Source organism: Mastigoproctus giganteus, chromosome 6, assembly GCF_048544385.1.
Source record: "Mastigoproctus giganteus isolate SK-2022 chromosome 6, ASM4854438v1, whole genome shotgun sequence".
NCBI lineage: Eukaryota > Metazoa > Arthropoda > Arachnida > Uropygi > Thelyphonidae > Mastigoproctus > Mastigoproctus giganteus.
Window position 1 is genome coordinate 199,178,294 of NC_143580.1, and position 24,804 is coordinate 199,203,097.

Consider the following 24,804-nt stretch of genomic DNA (forward strand, 5'->3'; position numbering starts at 1 on the left):
AACCATCCGTTGCTTGCAATGAACTTGGCTTGGGGTTTGCTTTACTTATCCTTAATATCTTCATAAATACTTATTGATTTTGCTTGAATGGCCATTAGACTCGGGCACTTGCTTCTGAATATGATTTTACATCCATATTAATAGCTTTTCCATCTTCAATATAGCACCTGAACTCTGTTTTGTGATCACTGTTGATCTTAAATGTGTTGATCCTTTAACATGTTCTTTTATACGTGCACTGTCCTTTAAAATAGTATTCACTGTTGAAGCAGCGAGACCTAATTCCATGCAATACATAACAAACTTTGTCCTACTTCATACTTCTTAATTAATCATCTTCATTTCTAAATCAATTTTGTTTCGTTTCCTAGCACTGCCGGCACTTGCACTTTCCATTGGTCCCTTCACCATTGTAATAAGTAAATAGGAATGAAGAGAAGATTCTGAAAATTTATTTATGTTTTTTATATGATTGAAGATTTCAGTGAAGGGAAACTCATTTCACCATAATACTGTAACATAAAACCCACAGAATTCCAGTAATCGGTATTATCGCAAGTGCAATAAGATCGAATTTACTACCCATTTATAATAGATTGCACTAACATAAAAGCCCAATAAACTGGAAAGCGCATATTGTTTTATGGTAGTGACCTCCAGAAATGTGTTTTAGAAAATATCACAAAGGCATTCAAAATTGATTCTTATAATGGAACATATGATAACGATGAAAGTGTAGTGCAATTTCCATTATAAAAATGACCTTTTAGAGAGATAAATAGCTTAGTTATATAGCAAAAATTTCAACTTCCGAGGTCTTGGAATGAATTACCAAAAAAAACTGTGTTATTGGGTTCACATTATGATATTTTCATGATAAATACATTTTCAGGATTTTTTTAAGTTTACACCGGCCGGCAAAAACTTACATAAACTCAAATTTACAGAGATCGAGTATTACATAAGTCGGGGAGTGTTTGTATTGTATCTGTGGGACAGAATGTCTTAAATTTGGAAAGAAGAACTCGTATGTCTCTGCCTGCCTGCCTGCGTTCACGTAGCTAAAGATAAAAGTTGACTTAATAAAGACTAGTTATCTTTCTAATGGAAAGATAGCTAGTCTTTTCCGAATTTGTGGAATTAATACAAAGGGTACTAGGAAAGTTTTGCAATACAGCTTTGTTTATTTAATTTTTTCAAAGTAATTTCCTATACATTCAATACACCTCTCCATCCTCTGAAACCAATCTTTAAACCAGTTCTGCCAAGTTTCACTAGGGAGTAAAGCACACTCGTTGTCCCAAGCCCGTAGAAGGTCCTCATCACTGGAAAACCGCCTCCCTTTTAGCTTCATTTTCACATGCGGGAACAGTGCAAAGTCGCAGGGAGCAAGGTCTGGACTGTAGGGAGGGTGCTCGAGAAGTTTCAGTCCTGTCGTGGTCAAATATTCGGTGCAGGCTTTGGCGCTGTGAGCTGCAGCATTATCGTGATGGAGGTACCAGGTGTCCATTCTTGACTTTGGCCGCAGGTTCTTCATAGATCCAATGACTTTAGGCAGGCATTGTTCAGTATACCACTTAGCTGTGACTGTCTTCTGCGTGTCCAAAACGACACGTTCCACAATTCCACTCGATTTGAAAAATACAGCTATCATTTTCTTCTTTACAGATCGGGATTTTCTGACAATTACGGGTGTGTCGTCATCATCAAAGACCCAAACTTTGTTTTGAGCCTTGGTCGGCAGATCGTAATAGTACAGCCAAGTCTCGTCACCTGTCACGATGTTGTTCACATACCGAGATTGTCCCTTATCAAACTTTTTTAACATCTCCCGGCACCAAGTCACACGTCGTGTCATCTGCTCTTCAGTCAGTTGATGCGGCACCCAGAGAGAACAAAGTTTCTTCACGTGCAAATGATCTTGCAGAATCGAACGAATTGCTTGTGCATTTAGACCCAAAGTATCCTCTATCTGTTGGTAGGTCACTTGCCTGTTTTCGTCAAGCATTTTCCTCACAGCAGTAACGTTTTCCTCCGTAACTGACGTTCGTGGCCTTCCCGGCCTCTCAGAATCCTCCAGAGTGAAATTTCCCCTTTGGAATTCTCTATACCACCTGAATATCGTTGTACGATGTGGACAAGACAATCATCATCTAGTGCAAGAGTCATTTCTTCTAAGCACTGGTCTATGGTTAAACCACGCACGAAATTATACTGCAAAACTGTCCTTATCTCATTTCGTGACCACGATGCCATCGCAAGCACTTTACACTCTCACTACTAATGAATAACTAAGCCCATCGACTTGGCGCGGCCGCTACTATGCACGTATGAACATGTCTCAACATGCAGCAACAAGCAGCTTCCTGTGATTCATTGTTGCGTCATATTGCAAAACTTTCCTAGTACCCTTTGTATATAGACACTTAGATAAGTTATAGAATGTCTTAATGTACCGTTTGAAATTGACTCAAAGTTTTGAATAGCATAAAGCTTAATGAGCAGTACTCACCTTAGATAATCTGCTATGTTATGTGGAGTAGGATGGAAGAATAAATTTTGAGGCTTAAGGCAGTTTAAAATAAGTCAAAATTGTGATGTTTGTATGCAACACAATACATGACAGATTAAAATACACACTTGAAACAGAAGTTGACAATAAAATCAATTTCCTTAACCTTACAATATACAAAACAGGCACCAAACTAGGAACCAGGATCTACAGGAAAAATACACACACAGGGAAATATTTACATTTCGAATCACATCACCCACTCAGTACAAAAAAGGCCGTCCTTTATAATCAAATTCACAACGCTACAAAATACAGTTCTTCACAAGATGATTTATCTACCGAATTACAATATCTCACAAAAAAGTTCACGACCAGGAAATATCCATTTCAATTAATCCAACACATAATTTCCGTTGCAAAGAATGATGTCACTAGCTTATCCAAACACAACACAAAAGGGAACACGTGCATTATTCTTCCCCATCACAGCAGTCTCGCCAGACAGTTCTGTCAAGTGTTCGCAGGCACTATCATACTTGTTTTTACTTCATACAATAAGTTAGGGTCACTTTTTAATACATATAAAGAAACACACAAATACCCAATAAATGACATGAACAATATTGTATATTTAATTAAGTGTCAGCAAGGTTGCAATGCATGCTACATCGGGAGCACTATCACAAAGTATGGTTCCACAAAAACTTCCAACGCACGGGCTTACTACCATTATAATAGCTTCAGGACTAGTCAATCCAGTACCGAACTCACACAACACATACATTCTCACAACCACAACCCCTTAGTAGATTCAGCCATTACAATCATAAAATTAAAATCCAGTTACAAAATCTTTCAATACAAAGCTCTCATTATAGAATTGGTGCTGCCGTAATACCAAGCTTAACGTCATAAATACGAAACTACCCACCAACCTCTCCCCGGTCTGGAATCTCACACACTTGAGATTCCCACATGTTACAAAGTGCATTATGGGAACTTAGATGTCTATAAAACACGCGTTTTCTTCTTCTTACTTTAGTATTGCCAACTGATGACATTTATACGAAAGTCAGTCGTTCATGACTTTTGGCTTCACCGGTCTCATATTTTTAAAGTTTAAATTAATTCTTCAATGACAACCAGGGACGAAGTTGTGCACTTCTACTTCCTTGAGCATATTTTAATTCCGTATTTTAATTCCGTGTTCATACAAACATCACAATTTTAACTTATTTTAAACTGCCTTAAGCCTCAAAATTTATTCTTCCATCCTACTCCATGTAACATAGCAGATTATCTAAGGTGAGTACCGCTCATTAAGCTTTATGCTATTGAAAACTTTGAATTAATATGTAGATTAATAAATTTAGCTATATTGTATTCTAATTGCTTTTTTTTTTTTCTTTTTTTTTTATTAGGGTAGACTTGAAGAAAGAAAACCCCTCCTTGTACTGTTTAGTGAAGATGCTATGTCAGTCATATTTTCAGCTGCCAGGTAGGGTTTAATTATATTAAATGCCATGTTTGGTAAATTTTAGAGTGTTCTCCAGAATTATATAAGAGATATTAATTCCATGATAATGATTGTTATTATTATTATTTTATTTTATTTTATTTTTTTTGAAAGGTGAACATATACATATCTGTAGTAATGTTAAAGAAGAAAAATGATATTTCAGTGATCCAGAAACATTCTTGCCAAAAAGTCAAATGGCATACCTGATGCTAATATGACTTTAGATGAAGAATCACAAAAATTTAGGCAAACATTAGTGGAATGAAACAGCTGAAAGAAAACTCAGATATACTATGTAGATCATCATTCAGAGCTCAGAAAACCTGATCACCATGGCAACTGGGTTTGTTGAGCTGTGATTGATTATACTTGGCAATGGACCAAAAACAAACCACAATATGCTCAGCCATAACCTTTCTTGAAATCACATTGCCATGTCTTTTACCACAAGAATGTAGGTATATCCTGCAGAATTGTTTACAGTAGACATGGTTCTTAACTATCTCCTAAAATATGACTCATTAGAAAAGCATAATCTCTACAGATTCCCAGAGCACTTTGGAACCCTTAAATTCCCAAAACATTTTGGGAATTTAAGGCTTCGCAGAAAAACTGCAAAAAAGAAGAAATTTTCTGCTTTTTGTGGTATTGCTGCGAAATACTGTGTTCTCGTGGTATTTAAGCAGAAATACCACAATAACATTCTCTTAAAGTTAACGTATTATGCTGAATCAGACCTAAGGTAAAGCATTGGCCTACAAGCATCTCTACAAGTTATGTTGGCCACATTATGATTTGGACATACACATGTAATGTACTCCACTGAGCAGAGGATCCTCACTATGTGAGACCTGTTATGCAGTCCTAACAGTTTGACATACAACTTGCAGAGTATGTGGCATATAACATAAAAGAGTGGCAACAATCCTTCACAGAAGTATGCAGATCACAAAAAAATCTCATCCTTGGAAACCTCTTGATCAACGTAGACAGCACAGAAGACTTCAAACTATAAATGTCCTATATTTGGGTTGGGAGTCTGATACGTGTGATATTCTTGCCAACACTGACTGAACAGGAATTGAAGCTTGGAAAGTCAACCAAGGTGGTATGTTCTTGAATTATATCACATAAATAATACCAGTTTTTAACAAAATAACATAAAGACTTCCTATATATAAAGTACACAGAATGATTGGATTGGAAGAAAAGGAAAACTCCAAAAAGCTAGTGAGAAGGCAGCATGTCTCTTTATAAAAGATCTAAAGTTTTTCACAAAATGAAGCACATAGAATGACTACAAGAAAGTTTCAGTAGTGAAAACTCCAGAGTTATATGCTAAGGTACGTGATCACACCCTTGGTCTTTCAGATTTTGTTATTACCTGCTATTAATCTAATTTGCTGTCTGGCTTGTTTTTCATATTTCATCACATTTAAAAATTTCATATCTTTGGTTCTTTTTTCTTAAAAAGTTAAGATCATGTGGATCATATTAGGAAGAGCTTACACTGAATTTGGTCTAACCCTTTCTTAATATGATTTGCATTTAGAAATATCTGTATATTAAAATCTGTGAGCTTCTAGCCAATGATGCATCTGTGGTTTATCCTTGTTTGACTGAAACTGTTTCCAGTTTAATATATAGAATTAAACATACTATGAAATAGGTTTGTTTTTCCACTATCCATTTATAAATTCAGTTCATATTTAAGCATTCCAGTCAACTTTTTCTTCAAAAAAAAGTGAATTAGGTTTGAGACCAAGAGATAAATGAAGCTACTATCTGCTTTGCAAGTTGCAGTAGATCTTTATCCAGAATGAAAGAAGCTACAGATAATTTGTAGAAATGGTAACTACCCAACAATACTCATGTTGGCTTTTCCCTCCAGTTCGGTATTCACTTCAACTTCTTTTATTTTTATAATATTAGTAGCCTGTGCAGTAAACCTGCTGCAATTTGAGAGGACAGTTTTATTATTATTATTATTATTATAAAACTTTTTCTCCTTTATAGGTTTTTTTCTGCTCCATGACAGGTACTGGTACCAAGTGCATAGGGTGGTTGGTTGTGTCCAGTCACTATTATTATTACTTTTGGTCATGTAACTGTTTTACTGTCCTACAGGTGTTCAGGATCACCATTTTCTGGAGTTCCATGTAAGTGTTCTCTGTGAGACCTATTGCTGTTAGTTTTTTATGAAGGCTCTCTGGCACCATGCCAGTGGTTAACACAATGATCGGGATGGTCATTACTTGTTCCATATACCACATATCTTTGACTTCCTGATCTTTTCCTCGATGTTTTCTGTTGGTTGCTGGTGTTTTGCACCACTATGTTGTTGGGTAGGTAGCCATTTCCTTCTTGTCGATCAGGGTTATGTCTGGTCTGTTGTGCAGAATCATCCTGTGAGTTATTATGGCATGGTCCCAGTGTAATCTGTGAGTGGAGGTCTCTAGTATGGCCTGAGGCTTGTATTTGTAATATGGTAAACTTTCTGTGATCAGCTGGTATTTTTGCACTAGCTTGTGATGTATTATCCTGGCCACCTGGTCATGTCTATGAGTGTATTCAGTCTGCATGATCACCCAGCATCCTGTGGTGATGTGCTGGATTGTTTCTGGAGCCAGTTGGCATCGACGACATGCATCATCTGTTTCTCCATGGTCCTTGCTGATGTAGTTCCCAGTGTTGATTACCTGATCTTGGATGGCAAGCATGAACCCTTCAGGCTGGGGGAGAGCTTTCCTTTTGTGAGCCTAGCATTGGAAGCCATCTCATCTGTGTAGTCTTGACAGAGGTCATTGTAGTGTCTGCCATGGAGTATCTTCTTTACCCAGCGTTCTTGCTGTGTGATTATGGTTTCCTTGTTGAAATTGAGTGTTGTGTGCTATTCGTCTATCTTTCTTATTAGTTGGTAGATTGGTGTTGTATTTTCCTGAATTAATCCCACAGGTTCTCAATTACCTTCTCTTGTTCAGTGAGATCAGGCAATCCCCTCCCTCCTCCTTTATTGGCTATGGTCAGTCTCTCAATGACCTACTTTAGATGGTGTTGGTGGCTCTTGGTCATCATTATCCTGATCAATCTCATAATCTCCTGTAGCTCAATGTTGGTCCAATCTATAATTATTGAAACCACAGTCAGCTCAAATATGAAGAATTGTGTCACCACGCAAGGATGTATATGTACAACGGCATCTTTCCAACAACTAGAAGACATTAAGCCAATAGTAATCTAGTGGTTGTAGATAGCTTGTTGGTGTGAGAAGCTGACCAAGGGTGAAAAGAATTGTGCAGTCTAACAGAATGGCCACTATAGTTCAAATGACAGCATAGCAGAACAGTGAAGTGCAAAAAAAAAAAAAAAAAAAACAATTGGAATGCACAATGCATCGAACCCTATTGTAGATGGGGTATAGCAGCAGGTGACCTCACCGGGTTGTACTCTTGGATAAAAGCTACAGGTAGAATGGACACAGAACCTTCTATCTTCTATGTCTTCCATCTTGCCATGGTTCTAGGAAGTGTGTCGGAGAGACTTTGTAGATCGTAGTGTTTCTATCAGCCAGCTGTGGAGCACAGAGTTGAAGACTTTTGTGGACTATGTAGGCCATGTACATATTGTGGTGCTTTCTGCAAGCTTGTTCCATAACTGCTGTATCAGTGGTGAATTGCTCCTTACATCCTTTGCTCATTTGCTTATATCCCTTCTGCTGCTTGGTCATGATGTTCTGATTCTCCAAGTGGTCTGATATCATCTTGATTATACAGCTGGTTTGAACCTTATGCATTGTTAGAAGAGAGGTGATCGGTGTATACTTTGCTGGGTTTGTGGTGTCTTTGTCCTTAGCTTTCAGATAAGAGATTACTTAGTCAGAGACTGGGATTGTGTTAGGGTGCATTATCATCTGGGTGAATTTCGTGTGTGTGTGTGTGTGTTATCTATTATTATTGTGGTAAGTTTGATAGTAAAAAGGTAGGCTTATTATTGATCAAAACAACAAATGACAAACTTCTGTTTCTCTGGTAATATGATGATGGTGACAAAATGCAAAATTATGATGGAGAAAATGTAAAAAAAAAAAAAAAAAAAGTCATATATGCAGGCAGTATGTAAGAAAACTGTTATAATCTTTCATGCTTTTATGAAGAAGTAACTAATCCACTTCTATCAAACTTTATATTTTTTTTTTTGTGTGTGAAGTTGCACAAGAAACAAATTTAAGTGTTTCTCAGGGAATTGCTTAAATCTGAATCTGAATTAGGGTTAGACTGATATGAAGGTTTGTAAAATGGACAAACTGCCTAAATAGATTCAGACATTGTTAGAATTATTATTTTAAAAAAAACATAAGAAGATAAATTTTCATTATGTGCTGTGTTTTTAAAACTTAGACTTATTAAAAATAGCTTAAATTGTGATACATTCTATTTTATCTGTACAGCTCTGCTGCTAATGCTCCCTTAAATGAACAGAAGTACAGTTTCCTTAAAAAACTCTGTGAAGTTCTAACTGGTTTGGGGCATCAGTTATGTGCACTATGGGTAAATATATTTTCTCAGGAGTATTTTTAATAACTTCATTTTGCATTGTTATTATATAAATTCTGCTGCTGCTTTTTCACACACAACCTTATGAGTTGGAAATACCTGTTTTGTAAATTCTCTTTCCTTCTATATATATATATATCTGAATATAGGTTAAGTAAGTCAGAGAAAATAAATTTATCAGTTAAGTTAAGTTTAACCCATTAAGCAAATTATGTATTATTAAATTTCAACGTGGTCTTTTTTTGAAAATCTTGAAGCAAAATATGATTATAATTGGTGGAAACTTTAATATACCTGAACTGTTAAATGTTTACGCAACCTTGTCAGAATCAATTTATTTCCATTGAGCTAAAGTCTGTTAGATCATCTCCAACACGTGATAGCAGCAAAACACCCTTGACCAGATCTATACAAATGTTATGAGTTTTGTTTGCTTATTCTCATCACTTGTGTTTTCTTCAGACCATATTTCAAACTTTTCTTACAAAAAAAGCTGGGGTCAAGACAAATCTAACATAAACTAATAAATATAAGGTAAAATATCTAAACCAAGAGCATTTGTTAAGAGTATTACCTTATCAGATTTATACCCCTGGGTCAGCCTTTTGCCATACCCTTTAGATTAGTTTATATTTCATGACTTGGCTGGCATCTATAACAAAACTTGTATTGTCAACTGTCCTTTTCCTCATTGATGTCTAAGGCATGGCAGAATCTTCTTTTAATGATTATTACCTAATATATGGTCAAGCATGTTTAACAAGCTAAAAAGAATAGCTGTAAACTAAATTCATAAATTGAAAAATAAATGCCAGTGCCAGAATATAACCCTCCACTAATACTCTTCCATCAGATTTTGGTTTGAAAACTAGCTCAAGCTTATCTCAAAATTTAATAATAAAATGTCTAAACTTTTTGACTTTGAAAGACAACGTATTTCCAGTCAGTGTTTTAAGTTCTCTCCTCCCGTCAAAGGACATTGTTCAAAAAGCTGTTAATTCTGACTGGAGACACCATGGGATTTAACAGTATTCTGTTTATCATTATCAAAAAATCTAGTGTTCAAAAATTTCTTTTAACTCATAACTCACTTCTTCAATTCTGCTTTATTCAGTTTCTTTATTTATTAAATATACAGAAAATTCCCACCTCCCAGATGTAGAAATTCACAAATATTAAAGGGCATATACCCGTATCTTTATCAATTCTGAAACTACTTGGAAGGTCCATTCTTGCTAATAAATACTTTCCTGCTCATTTGGATCACAGTTGCTCAGTTAATTCACTATGGCATATGTACCTGGAAAGTACACTAACACAAATCTGCCTATAGATTTCTTAATTCTAAATATCTTAAGCATTATTGAGGATCTAGTGCAGACAGCACTAGATCCAATAATGCTTCAACTTTCATTTTATCTGATATCTTTAAATTTAAATCATAGCTACATGGTTAATGTGAGCGTACACTGGTACATACATTTTGAATTAACCATGGTTCAGGCTCATATGGCCTGTAAATACAGTCCTGTTCTTATATTCTCTATCTTGTAATCTGGCCATATGTGACCATTCCAGAGTAATCCCCCGATCCCCACTTAGCATGAAAACCTCATTTCAAGCTAAGCAGGCAATTTATATAAATTCCTGTGAAGACAGGAATTTACATAAATTTCTGCTTGCATTTGCCATACTGTAATCTTTTTGTCAGACACATGTCAATGTTCTTTCTGTAGCATTAGTAGAGGCACATGATGCAAGAAAGCAAGCTTATGCAGCATCAGCCAAAAAAAAAAAAAAAAAAAATGCTCCCATTTCACCCCTCCATTCATTCCAAATACCTGTCCAGCTCAGCCTTAAATTTATTTAGGCTATCAACTTCCACAACAAAGGATGGAAGTCTGTTCCACCAACCAATTACCCACTGGCTAAAGGCAAACTTCCGCACATCTATCCTACATCTGTCTTTCCTCAATTTGAATTTATGTCCTCTCAGGTGATTATTCTGAGCAAGAGGAAGAATCCCATCAGCATTGAGCATATTCAAACCATTTAAGGCCTTATATACCTCAATTAGATCACCGCGCAGGTGCCTAGTCTCCAGACACTGTAATTTGCAAAACTTAAGCCTTCTTCATAAGAGCAACCCTTTGTTCCATTCACTAATCTTGTTGCCCTTCACTGTACTCGTTCCAGCAGCTCTACATCCTTCTTGAAATGAGGCCTCCAGACCTGTATACAGTACTCAAGATGTGGCCTAACCATTGCCTTATACAAGGGGATAATCACCTCCTTATTCCTGCTAGAAAAATTCCTATATATCATTGACAAGACACCATGAGCTACTCTTGCAGACCGTCTGCACTGCTCAGAAAACTTCATATCTGCCTGCACAATTACCCCAGGTCCTTTTCGTTCTCTGCCACTGTCAGTGTATTACCACAGAGTTGATACGTTACTCTGGGGTTACTGCTTCCCATATGTAGTACTTTACATTTGTCAATGTTAAACTTCATTTGCCACCTCTCTGCCCATCTGCTCAACTTTTCTAGATCCTGTTGCAGCAGCGTACTGTCATTAGTGTCCTTAACAACCCTGCCAACGTTGGTATTGTCTGCAAACTTGGACATTAAGCTTGATATACCATCATCAATATCATTTATAAATACTGAAAACAACAACGGACCCAACACTGAACCCTGAGGGACTCCACTAATAACATTAGTCCACGATGAGCAGTGTCCATTGATTACAACTCTCTGTCTCCTCCCACTCAACCATCCCTTTATCCATAGCAGCAATTTGCCTCCAATGCTACTCTGCTCCAATTTTGTTCAGCAGTCTTCCATGTGCAACAGTATCAAAAGTCTTTCTAAGATCGAAATATATGATATCAAAGTTATTCCATGCATCCAGTGGCGGATTAAGGATAGTTGGGGCCCCTAGGCAAATTATATTTGGGGACTTCCCCAAAAAATAATAATAAAAAAAAAAAAAAGAATAAAAAAAAAAAGTTAGGTGGCAAATAAATGAAATTTTGTACTTTTGAATTTTTTAAACTTCTGGATTTTTCTGCTTGTTAAAGGGTTAAAGGATGATAAATAATAAAACTTTTTAGTTTAATGAATAATTTTTTATGTCGTTTTTACAAATTTACTTTGCGAATTTTTAGAATTTGCGAATTTATTGCTTATGTCTTCAAAGTTTATTTTTTCGGCAAACTCGTGTTCAATGGAAATTAGGGATGAGGCATTTAATCGCTCTTGGCCTCATTACAGCCATTGGTATTGCGGCATTATTTAAAGCGTAGATAGTCCGCACTGTTCAAAATACGTATTAAAACGTAATAATTGTTTTGAAAAAATTTTCGCTTAAAATAATCAAGATTTTTATGATGTTTACTGAAAACATTAATCTATTTAAGAACACTATAGGAAAATGACTTTGCTTGGGGGCCCCTGGGCACATGCCTCATTGCCTTAATGGGTAATCCTACCCTGCCTGCATTCAGTTCCTTTGTGACCACATCATAGTATCCTATCAAATTGGTCAGGCAAGACATTCCCTTAATAAAACCATTCTGTGTCTGAGCTATAACTGAAGTCTTGTCTAGTTGATCCTGCAATGCTTCTTTAACCAGTGCCTCCGTTAATTTTCCTGGAACAGAAGTTAAACTAACAGGTCTATAATTACTTGTGTCGCCCTTTGATCCTCCTTTGTGAATTGGAGTCACATTTGCACATCTCCAGTCCATGGGTACCGCCCTTGAGTCCAAAGAAGCTCTCATAATTATGGCTAAGGGTTTGCTTACTTCTTTTGCTGCCTCCTTTAATATAACTGGATAGATCCCATCCATCTCGGGTGCCTTTTTTATGTTTATCTTCAACAATTTCTCCTCTACTTTCCTCTCAGTTATTACAAAATCATCTAGCTGACTGCCAGAGTTTAACTCACCTCTGGCATCCCCCTCCCTGAATAACTCCTCATGTTTGAATGTAGATGCAAAATACTCATTTAGTTTGTTAGCCACCTGAGCAGGATCATCAACAGTTGAACCATCAATATCCAGTGGACCAATCTGATTCATTCCTTAGTCTATTGTATATTCTTGTATATTGTATTGTGTATTCTTGTGCAGATATTAAAATTATTACTACTTCAGATTCAGTTCTTGCATAAAATGTTCTCAAATTTTTTGTGTAATATAATTTAAAATCACTCTTCTATCTTGAATCTTTTAATCTTTTCCGTCTGTTGTTGTGGAAGTGGATAGTTTGAATAAATTCAAGAAAGAACTAGGCAACCTATTGGAGAGGATGGATAGGTGAAATGGTTTTTTTTTTTTTGCTGATGCTGTGTAAGCTTGCTTTCTTGCATCATTTGCCACTACTAATACTAAACTGTATTAGTTCTGAGCATCTTTGAATTAACTTCAACTCCATTCTTTTTGCTATAAAAGCCTCACTTAATTATAGAGTCATCTATTGGTCACAAAGGTGGAGTTATTTTTAATTCAAATTTCGTTTGCTCAGTATAGTAATTATTTGGCCAATAAATTTATAAAAGAAATGCCTTTTAAAACAGTATTTACAAAATGTCTTCATTTCGTATTATTATCAGACAGTTTAATAAAATGTTAAAATCAAACATACTTTGATAATGAAATACACTACACTGTGTTTTGCGAACATAATTTAGACATTTTAATAAATGTCTAAATTATGTTCACAAAACACAGCATAATGTATTTCATTATCAAATTAATCATTCTATGCTTACTACCATGCCCTTAATTTCTCTCATTCTGAACAAACAAACACATTCATGCATCTCCCATTTAGTCTGCTATTGCACACTCCACTTTTAAAAAGATAGCCTAACTCAAATACTGATTCTTTTTCCAGACCCTTCAAACTCAAATCGGAATACAAGTCTTTAAAATCTAGAATCATTTTGACACAATGTCTCAACCACTTTCATTTTTGTTCCATTGTTTTCAAAAAATAATTTAGTATTATTTTTCAAATTTTATAACCCGATAAGCTTTCCCCAACTCTGAACCTGTCATTGGTTGGCAGATTCCACAGAAGTTCAACAAAATAAAGCTCTTATATCCATGAATAGCAGATTTTATCCACATTTCCTCTTAAATTAATTAAGTACTCAAATGTACTGAACATTGAATGTTTTATGTTATATAATGAACTTTGACCAAGTATACTATATAAAAATGTACAATCCTTAAAGTTTCAAATTTTTTAAAAGCTATAAATGGTTTTAAATTGAACACCCCTGCATATTTCTTTCACATAGTGTCATTTTCTGTATTATTTTAGTCTTTATTCTCCAAAACATTAAAAATTGTTTCAGCTCATATTTAAATATATGCAGTGTATATTCTATAATTCTTTTGTATTAATAGTTCTTAGCATACAAAGCATAAATTTTCAAAAATTTTAATTAATTATTAATTATTTATTTCTTCTGTTATAGGGAATTCCAGATGTTTGCATTCCACCTACATTTGAAATTTATTTGGATTGCATATTAGCATTTACAAAACATCCAAGCCAGGTTTGTGCATTTCAGTTCAAGATTATATATTTAATTACCAAAAAAATATTTTTCAGTGCAAAGCTGATTTCAACAAAATTATGAACTGAAGTTTTATACTTTTCAGGTCTAAGTTTTTTGTGTTCTAAACTAAGAATCTGGCATAACTTCTTCAGTATAATTAGAGAAAAAAAGCTATCTCCATTATTTATTTATTTATTATGTTTTTTTTAATTTTTATAAACTATTGCTGAAACTGCTGTTCCCAGTATTTAATTTATACTTTTTTGTATTTTGAAGACATATTTTAGCTTCCAGACTAAAGTGGAAAAAAGCAGTCTTCTTGTTCCGTTGTTGAAATGCATATGTAAATAAAAAAAATAAAAAATAAATTTTAAAACTTTGGCTTTATTTATTTTTTTCAAGTACTTGCCATGAATATATACACTTTCAGTGAAAGAATATTTTAAGGTTGTATTGTGAGACTCAGTTAGTCATGATTAGAACAATGAAGATTGTTCTAATCGTGATTAGAACATCACCCAATCCCAAATAAGCTTTAAGCAGAAGTTGATCATTTTTGATCATGACAAGACTAATTGATTCTTGCAGTGCATCTTTAAAAGGTTCCTCTTTTGCAAAAGAGAGATATAGTTATGATAAAGTTGTTTTCTAATTACCATATATGTTGCTTTCTAGGATTCTTTCCACAATGTGGCTTTTATTTCTGCTATTTGAAAATTGACCACTATTTTGTTAAGGTTTTGGTGTCTAAAACCAGTATGGTAAAATCTTTACATTTATAATTATTTAAATTGCTATTTTATTTTATATCTCCTATATTTATAAAATATGTGCTTACTTTTTTTTTATTCAGTAAGATGATATTGGATGATTTTTTTTGAATGACTTAAACTTAAAGACAAAGATATTGTAGGTATGTACTTGGCTCTTCTAAGTGGCAATCTCTAAATATGCTTAGAATTTTTGTTTAATAGTACCAAATGTGCATAATGCAGCCACTTATGCTCTCTTTTCAAGTCTAAGTTTTTTTTTCAAAAGAGGAAAAAAGTTTCTTTTTTTTTTTTCTCTTTTCACTCTCTCTCTCTCTCTCTCTCTCTCTCTCTCTCTCTCTCTCTCTCTCATAGAGCTATTGAGAGAATCTCCAATACTAAAATTACAAGAATTGAAAAATGCTTGCTAAAAATAATTGTAATTTTCCATCCAGACAAACTAGAAACTTTACACAAGTGATTAAGATAACTAAAAAACAAACTTGATGGAGAGAAGCAGAGAAAAATTAACATTATAAAAAAAAAAAAAAAAAAAAAATTCGGTTTGATAAATAAACCCAAAGAAAAAGCATTATATTCCAAAAAAACTACTGCTAGTCAAGAACATTGATTAAATTAGTGAACACGAGAAGACTTAAAAAAGGAGATACACAGCATCAGCATAGGAACATAAATTAGAGTTGTTATTAAAAAGGGGATAAAGACCATTTTATATGGCTGAAAAATTTAAGACAGTGAATACCCTACCTTCAAGAATACTACGACTAACCAAACATTCTAGTGAATAAAAAATGGAGAGCCAGAATAGAACCAAAAATTTAAAAAATGTTATATGATATGAACTCTATCTAAATAAAGATAAGATTACTTTATTTTGCCAGGCCTGATAAATAGATGAAAACAAATTCAATTGATGTGTTTCCAGGTAGTAAGAAAGAATTCCATAGGGGATAAATTGAGGTATAAGAAAATAGCTAACTAACTATGCCCTTGAGTTGAATTTTGTCTGACATCTTGAGAAAGAAAGAGAGGCTAATTATTGTAGAGATTATTTGGATTCCTAATTTATGGACTGAAACAGCCCTATATCTTTTCAGATCTTGAGGAAACAAAAGATTAAGCCAGAGACTTGATTGTATAAATAAAATAGCATGCTGAAAACGAAGAAATTGGCTCTCTTTAGACAACAGTTAAGAATACCATCTGGACTAAAAGCTGTCAAGTTGGATAGGAATCTATAAGCTTCTTAAGTTTGTTGGATAATACCTGAATATATGAAAGAGCACGGATGATAGGACCTTTCCTGAAAGGTATTTGTAGATCATCAGCTGATCCATAATTGTTATGGAAAATTTGTGACTAATTTAGCTAAACATCTTTGCATTTTTAGGAAGCCAGTTCAGCAATCAAAAACTCAGAAATTACCTCATTTAAAATTTTACATATTTTGGCTAAGAGGAAAAAACCCCTTTGAAAATAGTTAAATTATAACAGAAGCCATGTTGACAGCTGCTGGCTCACTTTTCTAAGATTTTTGCTTCTAGACTAGCATCTCAGCACATTCAATTGAAATGTATCTTTAATTCATTTATGCCATATGGCAGAAAAAAAAAAAAAAAAGAATCTGCACTGCTTCTTCCTTAATATTACTGCTGTTGGTCCTCTGATATCTCCGCTCCAGAACTATTACTGCATCTCAGGAGCTGTGCTGAAAATGGTTCAACAGTTACTCTATGATTCTGCTCTTATCTTCTCAAACAAATCTGCAACCTGTATTAAAACCATTAGCTTAGGGCTGGCTATCATAAGGAGGAGCCCTTGCCGCCTTGTTTTTCTCTACTGTACTCTTTCCTTTTCTTTCAAGTTGCCATAACTCAGCTTTTATGCTGATAACATTGCCAGAAGGGGCTTTACTAGCCCCTTCTAGCAATGTCAGCCTTTTTAATTCATCATGTGGAGCTCAAAACAGACTGACTTCCTGGGTTATGTTGGACTTTATGGTTTGCACATCAACCTTTCAAAGACCAAGTATCTACTATTTGCACCTTCGACACTCCTCTTTCCTAAAAGTGAGAACCTGATCTACATTAATTCCCACTAGTATAAACCAGAGCTGTGATGCTCAATACATTCTGCATTGCTCTCAATATTTGTAAAAGAATTTGTAATATTCTTTTACAAATAGTAATTCCCACTGTAGGCCAGATTAAAATTTTAAGAGTACATCAGAATTCCAACCTTCTGTTTCTTCTTAGTGTATTGCACAAAGCTTCATTCTAACTGCATTTTGGCTTATGAAATGCAGCCTCACTCTCATTCATAATCCAAATACTATGCAGAAATATTTTGTCTAGTCCTCACTTCCTCTATGTATCATTAATCTGGTCTTTCATCTCAAAATCTGCCCTTCGGCCTATCATGTCAGCTGTATATTTTCTCATCAGATGGTTAAATGCCAAGCGTGGACATTCTTTTGTGTCATCTCAACATCAATTGTACCAACAAATTGAAATAATGCCTGTTAGTGTTTGCTGGTACTAAAAAGCTGTTCAGCATTTCATATCTCTGATCACTGACTAAAGTGACGTTCTTAACATCTGGGGCTTTCTTCAGTGGCAAATTCCACCCAAGACCGCCACAGCCACTCTGTCCCTTCAGGCTAAACTTTCCAAAATAAACAGATTTGATTCTTCATTCATCAGCGACTGTCAAGCTAGCCACCTGCTTTTATCTTAATCTTGATGTCTCAATTCACAATGAGGCATACAGGAAAGGTATTTTAGATTCACTGTTATCAAACTTTTAACTTTGCAAATTTGTTATCTCCAGTTTTTAAAATTTTATTTTCTTAATTTTTTTTTTTCATTAAAGCTACACTTAACCATTTCATATGTTATTGTTATTTATTTATGTAAACCCCTCTAGCTTAGCTATACCTGGGGTATTGCCCTTACTTTATTGGATTGTGACAAAAGATTTTATATTTGAAGGCTAGTAAAATGAAATTGTTTTAGTAATAAGCATAGTTTAGTTATCGACAAGGATAGATTCAGGAAGAACAAACTATTGCAGCCAATATAGAGTTAGTGGAAGTGATTTAATATTAAAAAAGAAGTCAAAAAGTTTTTGTTTTCATTGTAACTTAATCAATTGACATTTCTTAGCTGGCGATCATATGAAGATAGTGTTTAATGAATTTTTTGCCAAAGAAGAATTTCTTAAAATTTTCCCATTAAAAGGATAAACAATGGGTGAAGATATTTATGAAATATTTAAAAAATCTGCCTAAAAATTAACATTTTATTACAAAATTACTGCAATTATTACAGATGATGCGCCTACAATGTTAGATTGTAAAAATGGCTTTATTGTACTATATGACAATCTTGTATTCCCAAAAATATTTCCTACCATTGCATTATACATCAGAAATCATTATATGTAACAGTTCTTCATTTTCAACATAATGAAAATTATAACAAAAACAGTAAATTTGATATAAGCAATAGTAAACCAACACTACAGTATTTGTTTAAATTGCTTTTACATAGCAAGGCAACTGGATGGTGTTCTCCTCTTAAATACGTAGATAAGGTGGTTAAGCAGGAAAAAAATACAGTTTAGGATGCGTTACATACATAATATAATATAAACTGAATGATAAATCTGCATTAAAAGTTTTCAACATTTTTAATTTCTAAAAGTTGGCAGCTTTATGTATGTTTTTTCTGTTTGCAATCTGTGATGGCATATGAGTACCGATTCTGCAAATGTATGATACTTCTGAAAACAACGTCTCCTCATAGGCATTCAGTTGTCAGAAAATTTTACTTTTGTCTGCAGTTGGTGTGGATTTTTTTTTTTTTTTTTTTTTTGCAACTTTCATTTTTTCACTTAGTCAAGGAATATAATTACTTTGTGGTTCATTTTTAGATGCAAATGTTTGTTCTACATTTACAGTTTGTGGCAGGATATATGAATGCTGATTTTTATGATACATGCAAGCATTTAGGTTCTTGTGCTAACTGCAGCAGTATAATAACTGAATCATAGGAATTGTCCGAAAAGCTACCTCTTGATGTGCATCTCAGTTTCCCCATGCATGTCAGAAGTAGTACAAATCCTCTTAAAAGACATCAGGTTTTAAGATTAAAATTTGTCAAGAAGAAAAGTGCACATAATAATTAAATGCATTTCTTATTTCTGATGGAATGCACTTTTTTTCTGCACCTTCACCAGTTGAAGGGTTATAAGACAAACGTGAAGACAACACAAGGTAGACACCAACAAAGAAGAGTTATAACTAATGGGTTGATGACTGCATAAATGGAAATATCCATATTTGCGCTAGCATCGTACATTCCACTTTGTAGCGTGACAAATTTCTCAGGCAATCACAACAGCTCAAATATTCAATATTAGTTCTTAAATGCTGATTTACAGATAATTCTACAAAGCAGAACTCCAACTTAGCTTGGATTAACTATTTTTAGCTTCCAACTTTTCTTAGCATAAACATATCACAAATATCTCTTCCTATCTATCAAAAACTAAGCTTTCTCTTTCAATCCAGGCAATATTTTTCTTCAAAGCAGCTGTTAATTGTATATGAATCCGAAATCTACCTAACTGTTGAATAATGTTCTAACATCTGGAAAGGCACCTCTAAAACCTTTCTCTCAAAATCTTCAAACCTGTCTAAAATAGAGCAATTAAATTAATGATTTCTCTCTCACAATTATTCTCAGTAACATACACATTCAGTTTCTATCGAGCACAGGTCTATTGAACTGCTAGTAATCCATTAAGCAGATTACAGATACTAGTTCAGAGTGTCCAATTCTAAGTCTTTCTTATATTCCAGTTTCTTAGCATAGTGTTTATGGATCTGCCCCCCCCCCTCGCTTCCCAATGAAACACCAAATTTCCCAACAAATGCCACAGAAAGTACATTTTATAATGCTATTAAATTTTCAGCTTGTCACCCGACTTTCAACTTCATAAGAGGTGATAGCTAAAAGTTATGAGAAATTGACATATAATAATGCCGTAGTGCTACTGATAATATATACTGTGAATTTTTCCAGTTAGGTGGTGATGAAGTATGCCTGGCAATAAGTTTCTTCATCATTAATATTAATGACGAAGTCATACACTATTCTGTGTTGCATTGGTGATGCATACAATATGTTCTTCACCTTTATTTATTATTATTATTTTTTTTATAAGTGATTCAAAAGGACAGGTTAGTATCAAGCTGGATAAACAGCTTTAGAAACATATGACATGTCATGAACAGTGCTTTCAAAAGATGTTAAATCAAAAATACAAACATTTGATGGGGTTTTCAATTATCTGCTTACACCATCCTGTCCAACAGTTTCTGGTCATGAACCAAATCCCCCCCCCCACTTCCCAACACTTTCTGAATCTTGCTTCCTGTGACTTCTTGCTCCAAAAGAAGAAATCAAAGCTCAAAGAAGGAGATTTAATGATGTTTTGGAGATTTGGCAAAAATCACAGGATTTACTCAACAGTATTACAAATAAAGAATGTTAGACATGTCCCCCCCCCCCCAACTTATGACATTATCTTAGTGCAGCGGTTCTCAGATTTACGGACCCCTTCAAAACAAGTTTGCAGACCCCACACACACACACAGACAAACATATGCATATATTTGTGTGTGTGTGTGTGTGTGTGTGTGTGTGTGTGTGTGTGTGTGTGTGTGTGTGTGTGTGTGTGTGTGTGTGTGTGTGTGTGTGTGTGAACACTGGGTTTTCTAAAAAGAAAACTCAAAGTTTTATGTGTGAAACAACTCAACTTTATTCTTATTTTTATACAGATATATAATAACTTTATTTGTCATCAATTTGCTACACATAGAACGAATAATTTGAAATATGTATACAATTATATACACTAATCGTATCGAAAATAAGTAATGTTCTATAACGAAATTCATTGTGATTTTATCAGTATATTTTTAAAAAAATAAACACATATTACTTCTGAACGTTTTGTGGATCCCCTGGAACTGGTCTACGGATCCCAGTTTGGGAAATGCTGTCTTAGTGTATTAAGTCCCAAATGGAATGCTTTGAAAGGACATGATGCAGAATAAATGAATCTTTGTTTATAAGTATATTCTCAGATTTGCTGCACCTTGTATAGATAAGTAAATGTACTGTGTTTGTTTTCCAGAATAAAAGTGGGAAGAGAACTAAGTTAATTTCAGTCCTTCTGAAACTCAATCTTACCTTTCCTGCAAAATAGAATCTGCTTCAACAACATCCACAGTTCTCAACTCCTATATTTTAAGTTTTATTTATTTATTTTTAATTCCTTATTTTTAAAGTTAGCTAAAACTCTCAAAAGTTCCATGTTCAAAGTTTTCAGTAGAGAAATAAAATACAATATGTGGACCATAAAACAGTATAATAAGTGACTAAAGAACATAAATTACTGAAAGTACTATAAAATTTTTTTAAAAAAAGATTTAAACATTTTTTTATATTTGAATTAAGAACAGTGCACATTTATGCATAAGCAAGCTCTTGAGTTCCACCAAGATTTGGAGAGGGGTCCCAAAAAGTTGAAATATACATACAAATACTGAAGTTTCGTGGGGGGGGCAGCTGATCTAAGTAATACTGCTTGAGAATGATTTTAGACACTTTCTGTCTATTTTCAGCCTAATATATTTTTGGTGATTGTCTATACTTCTTTCAAGAAAACTCTCTTGCTTGGAACTGAAATTGTAACTATGCAATATTTGCTTTTGACTAATTCAAAAGTCTGGGATATATATATATATATATATATATAGACAAATGTTTATTTTCAGTGTATTGGGTAGGGGTGCTGACCTGTCAATTGTATTTACCATGGAAAAATTGAGAATGCCAGCAAGGTAAAAGCAGATAACCTGAAATTAAATTAGATTAACATAAAAATAATAATGATAATAACGGTGTACCTAAAGTAGTGGGTCCTAGGGCTTTAACTACTTCTTCAGAGGGTTGGCAGCCAAAACCGTAGGAGCCACTGCAATAAGCAGGGTCTCTGCTTCTGTTATGATGTATACATGCGAAACGTACACATCAAAGGCGCACTATAGCCTCAGCAGCTTATGCGCCATTAAACCTCCATAACACACACACACACACACACACACGTACACATCATAGACAACCCGACAGGGACCAAAAGGAAGGAATAAAATTCAAACATATATAAATATATAAGTATAAAATAGAGCTAAAAAACTAAAATAATCTAGTTAAAGGAAAAATGAATGAAAGTTTGAATTCAAAAAGAAGGCAAAATACAGTATGAAATTTAAACAAAGTAACTTTAGATAAAGGAATAAAGTCAGGTTAATGCCAACTTACTGTTTGCTTAAACTGGAATTGGTGAAGTTAGCTACATGTGGTGATTACAGAGCAACATCGGAGACCCAAAGAAGAAAGCCGATAGTTCTCTGTACAGTATATTTATATCAGTTGAAGTAACCCCGAGTGGGGGGGGAAGAAGATGGTGTGAAATTGTCAAAGAGATCCGTACCCGCGTGACGGAGAAGTAAGCAATTAAACAAATGAGGCGAAGTGCTAGCAATGGGAGAATCAGTGACTAACAAGGTAGTGTAGAAAAGACACTAAACTTTGTTTAAAAAAAAAAGGAGCAATAGCAGAGGAATAGCATCTCAATATTGCTTTTGCCAGCCTATTCATGCACGAGAAATCAGTTGTAGTTATTAAGGACAGTAGGGCAATATAATTGTGCTCGGGTTGTCTGGGGTTGCTAAACTTGTACCGTAGTTGGTCCCTGGATGGATAACCCAATTAAATAACTTAATACTTTTTTCTTGCTTACTTAGTCATTCAGCAGTGTGATAATCCTATTACTTTTATCAATATTATATATATATATATATAAGTATGTATGAATAGACTAGAAGTGACTAGAAGGGTAAGGATAGTAGAAAAAGAAGTATAGTGGATATGTAAAAGGTGAAAGAATGTTAATATCCTAAAAGTTATGATGAATTAAGAAAATTATGGGCGGAATTACAAAGTCAGTAGGAGGTGAGTGAACTGTAAAGTAAAGTAATTAATAATAAGGTAAAATATATTGCAAATAAAATAAAAAGTGGTAGAGCCGTTCAGATATGGGGGAGACATATTTAGATACAAGTCGAATACAGGTAAGGCATATATGCAGAATCTGATGTCAGCTAAAGTAAATATTGATACATGTCAGGTATTTCATCAGGTGATTACATCTGACCATGTATCAGGAACTGCATTTCTATAAGAAAGGTGAAACGCCAAAAAGCAGAAATAATGAAATTAGCACATTCTTATACAGTATAGACAGGGTAGTCCCAATGCAGTGTCAATTATTAAGGTAAAAATAAGGATCAAGTTGGAATAAAATATAGTTAAGTGTTTTCAGAATGGGAAAAGGTGTTTTTAATAAAAATATGTAGAGTTTTGTGTAGGATGTAAATGTAGTAATTTTGTGGAAATTCAAGTTGAATAATTTGGAACAAGCATATGGTATAGGGTGAGGTATTAAATTGAGGATAGGGAAGGGAAAAAGGAGTATTTAAGTAAATAAAGATGAAAATAGCAATAGAAGGAGGATAGTAGAAACATTCGTATCACCCTCGTATACAATAATAGTTTTATGAACGGGAAGAAAGGTAGAAATAGGTAGTATAAGGATAAAAGGCAAAGAAAAAGTTGTTAAATCACACTGAGCTAGCTGGGGTTGTGAAGCCCATCCTTATAGTAAGGGCTCTGGCTTTGTAAGCATTAGTGTAAAAGGAAGCTAATACCAAATGCTTGTATTGCAAGGAAAAAGCAGGCACAGAAAATATAAGTCAAAACATGCCAAGAAACAAAACAAAACCAAAAGTATAATAAGAAAGATACCTGGAGTTTTCAAGTAATGCGTAGCAAAAATAAGCTGGTGGGAAAATAATATGTAGCTGAAGGAAAAAGGTGGCGAAATATAGTGCCCATATTTAATAGAGTAGACGAATGTATATCAACCATAACCACATTAGTAACATAGCTATATGATGAAGCAATTTATAGCAGCATAATGGACTTAATAGAGAGCTGTGAAGAGATGGGAAAATAGTGCCCTCTATTTTCATATTTTGAACCAGTAAATGCATGGAGATACATAAGATTAGCGTTGGAAATTAAGAAATGTCGTTGGAATAATACAAGTTTACTGTAATAAAGTTGTAAGATATACAAAAATAAACATACAACAGTTCATTGATTGATAAATAAAAAAGTATTGAACAAAGCGGTGATAAAAAGAATGCAGATCAAAATTAATAGACGGTAGACCATCTAATGCGTAGCAGAAGTAAGCTGGCTACAATATATTAAGCTGACAATTGAAGTTGTATAATCTCATATAAATCAAAAAATTACCAATTAGAGGAGTAATTTCTTATGAATCTAAGCACAGAAAGAAGGAAATATGTGAAGAATCACAATGTTCTGAGATAGAGAAAAGTTAGATTAATAATTATAATCTGTAGTCCAAAATGGAGTAAACCAATATTGAAGTGATATCAGTAATCATTGCTGTAATTGATAGAATGTCTTAAATCCAAAGGTAGTTTCAGGTATAAATCCAAAGGTGAAAAGGTGTAGTAAGAATCCAATGATGAAAGAACAAGAAATAAGTCCAAGGATACAAAACTAGTTTAAATCCGGAGATGGAAGAACATGAAGTAATTCCATGGAAACAAATAACTGAATGCTTCTAGACCCAATAATGGTGTAGTTAGAAGACTGTAGAAAGTAATTTATACTAAATTAATAGCAATATCAAGTCACTAAA

The 24,804-nt window shown here is 34.2% G+C and overlaps 1 protein-coding gene across 1 annotated transcript in view; it reads left to right on the forward strand.

The window, feature by feature from the left end:
- Ranbp21 (exportin-5-like protein Ranbp21) overlaps positions 1-24,804 on the forward strand; it is a 246,751-nt gene that overhangs the window by 50,868 nt on the left and 171,079 nt on the right. The window contains exons 8-10 of the mRNA XM_090376372.1: positions 3,937-4,013; positions 8,482-8,581; positions 14,081-14,161. Coding sequence (XP_090232498.1) covers positions 3,937-4,013; positions 8,482-8,581; positions 14,081-14,161 — 258 coding nt within the window. The remainder of the gene's footprint in view (positions 1-3,936; positions 4,014-8,481; positions 8,582-14,080; positions 14,162-24,804) is intronic.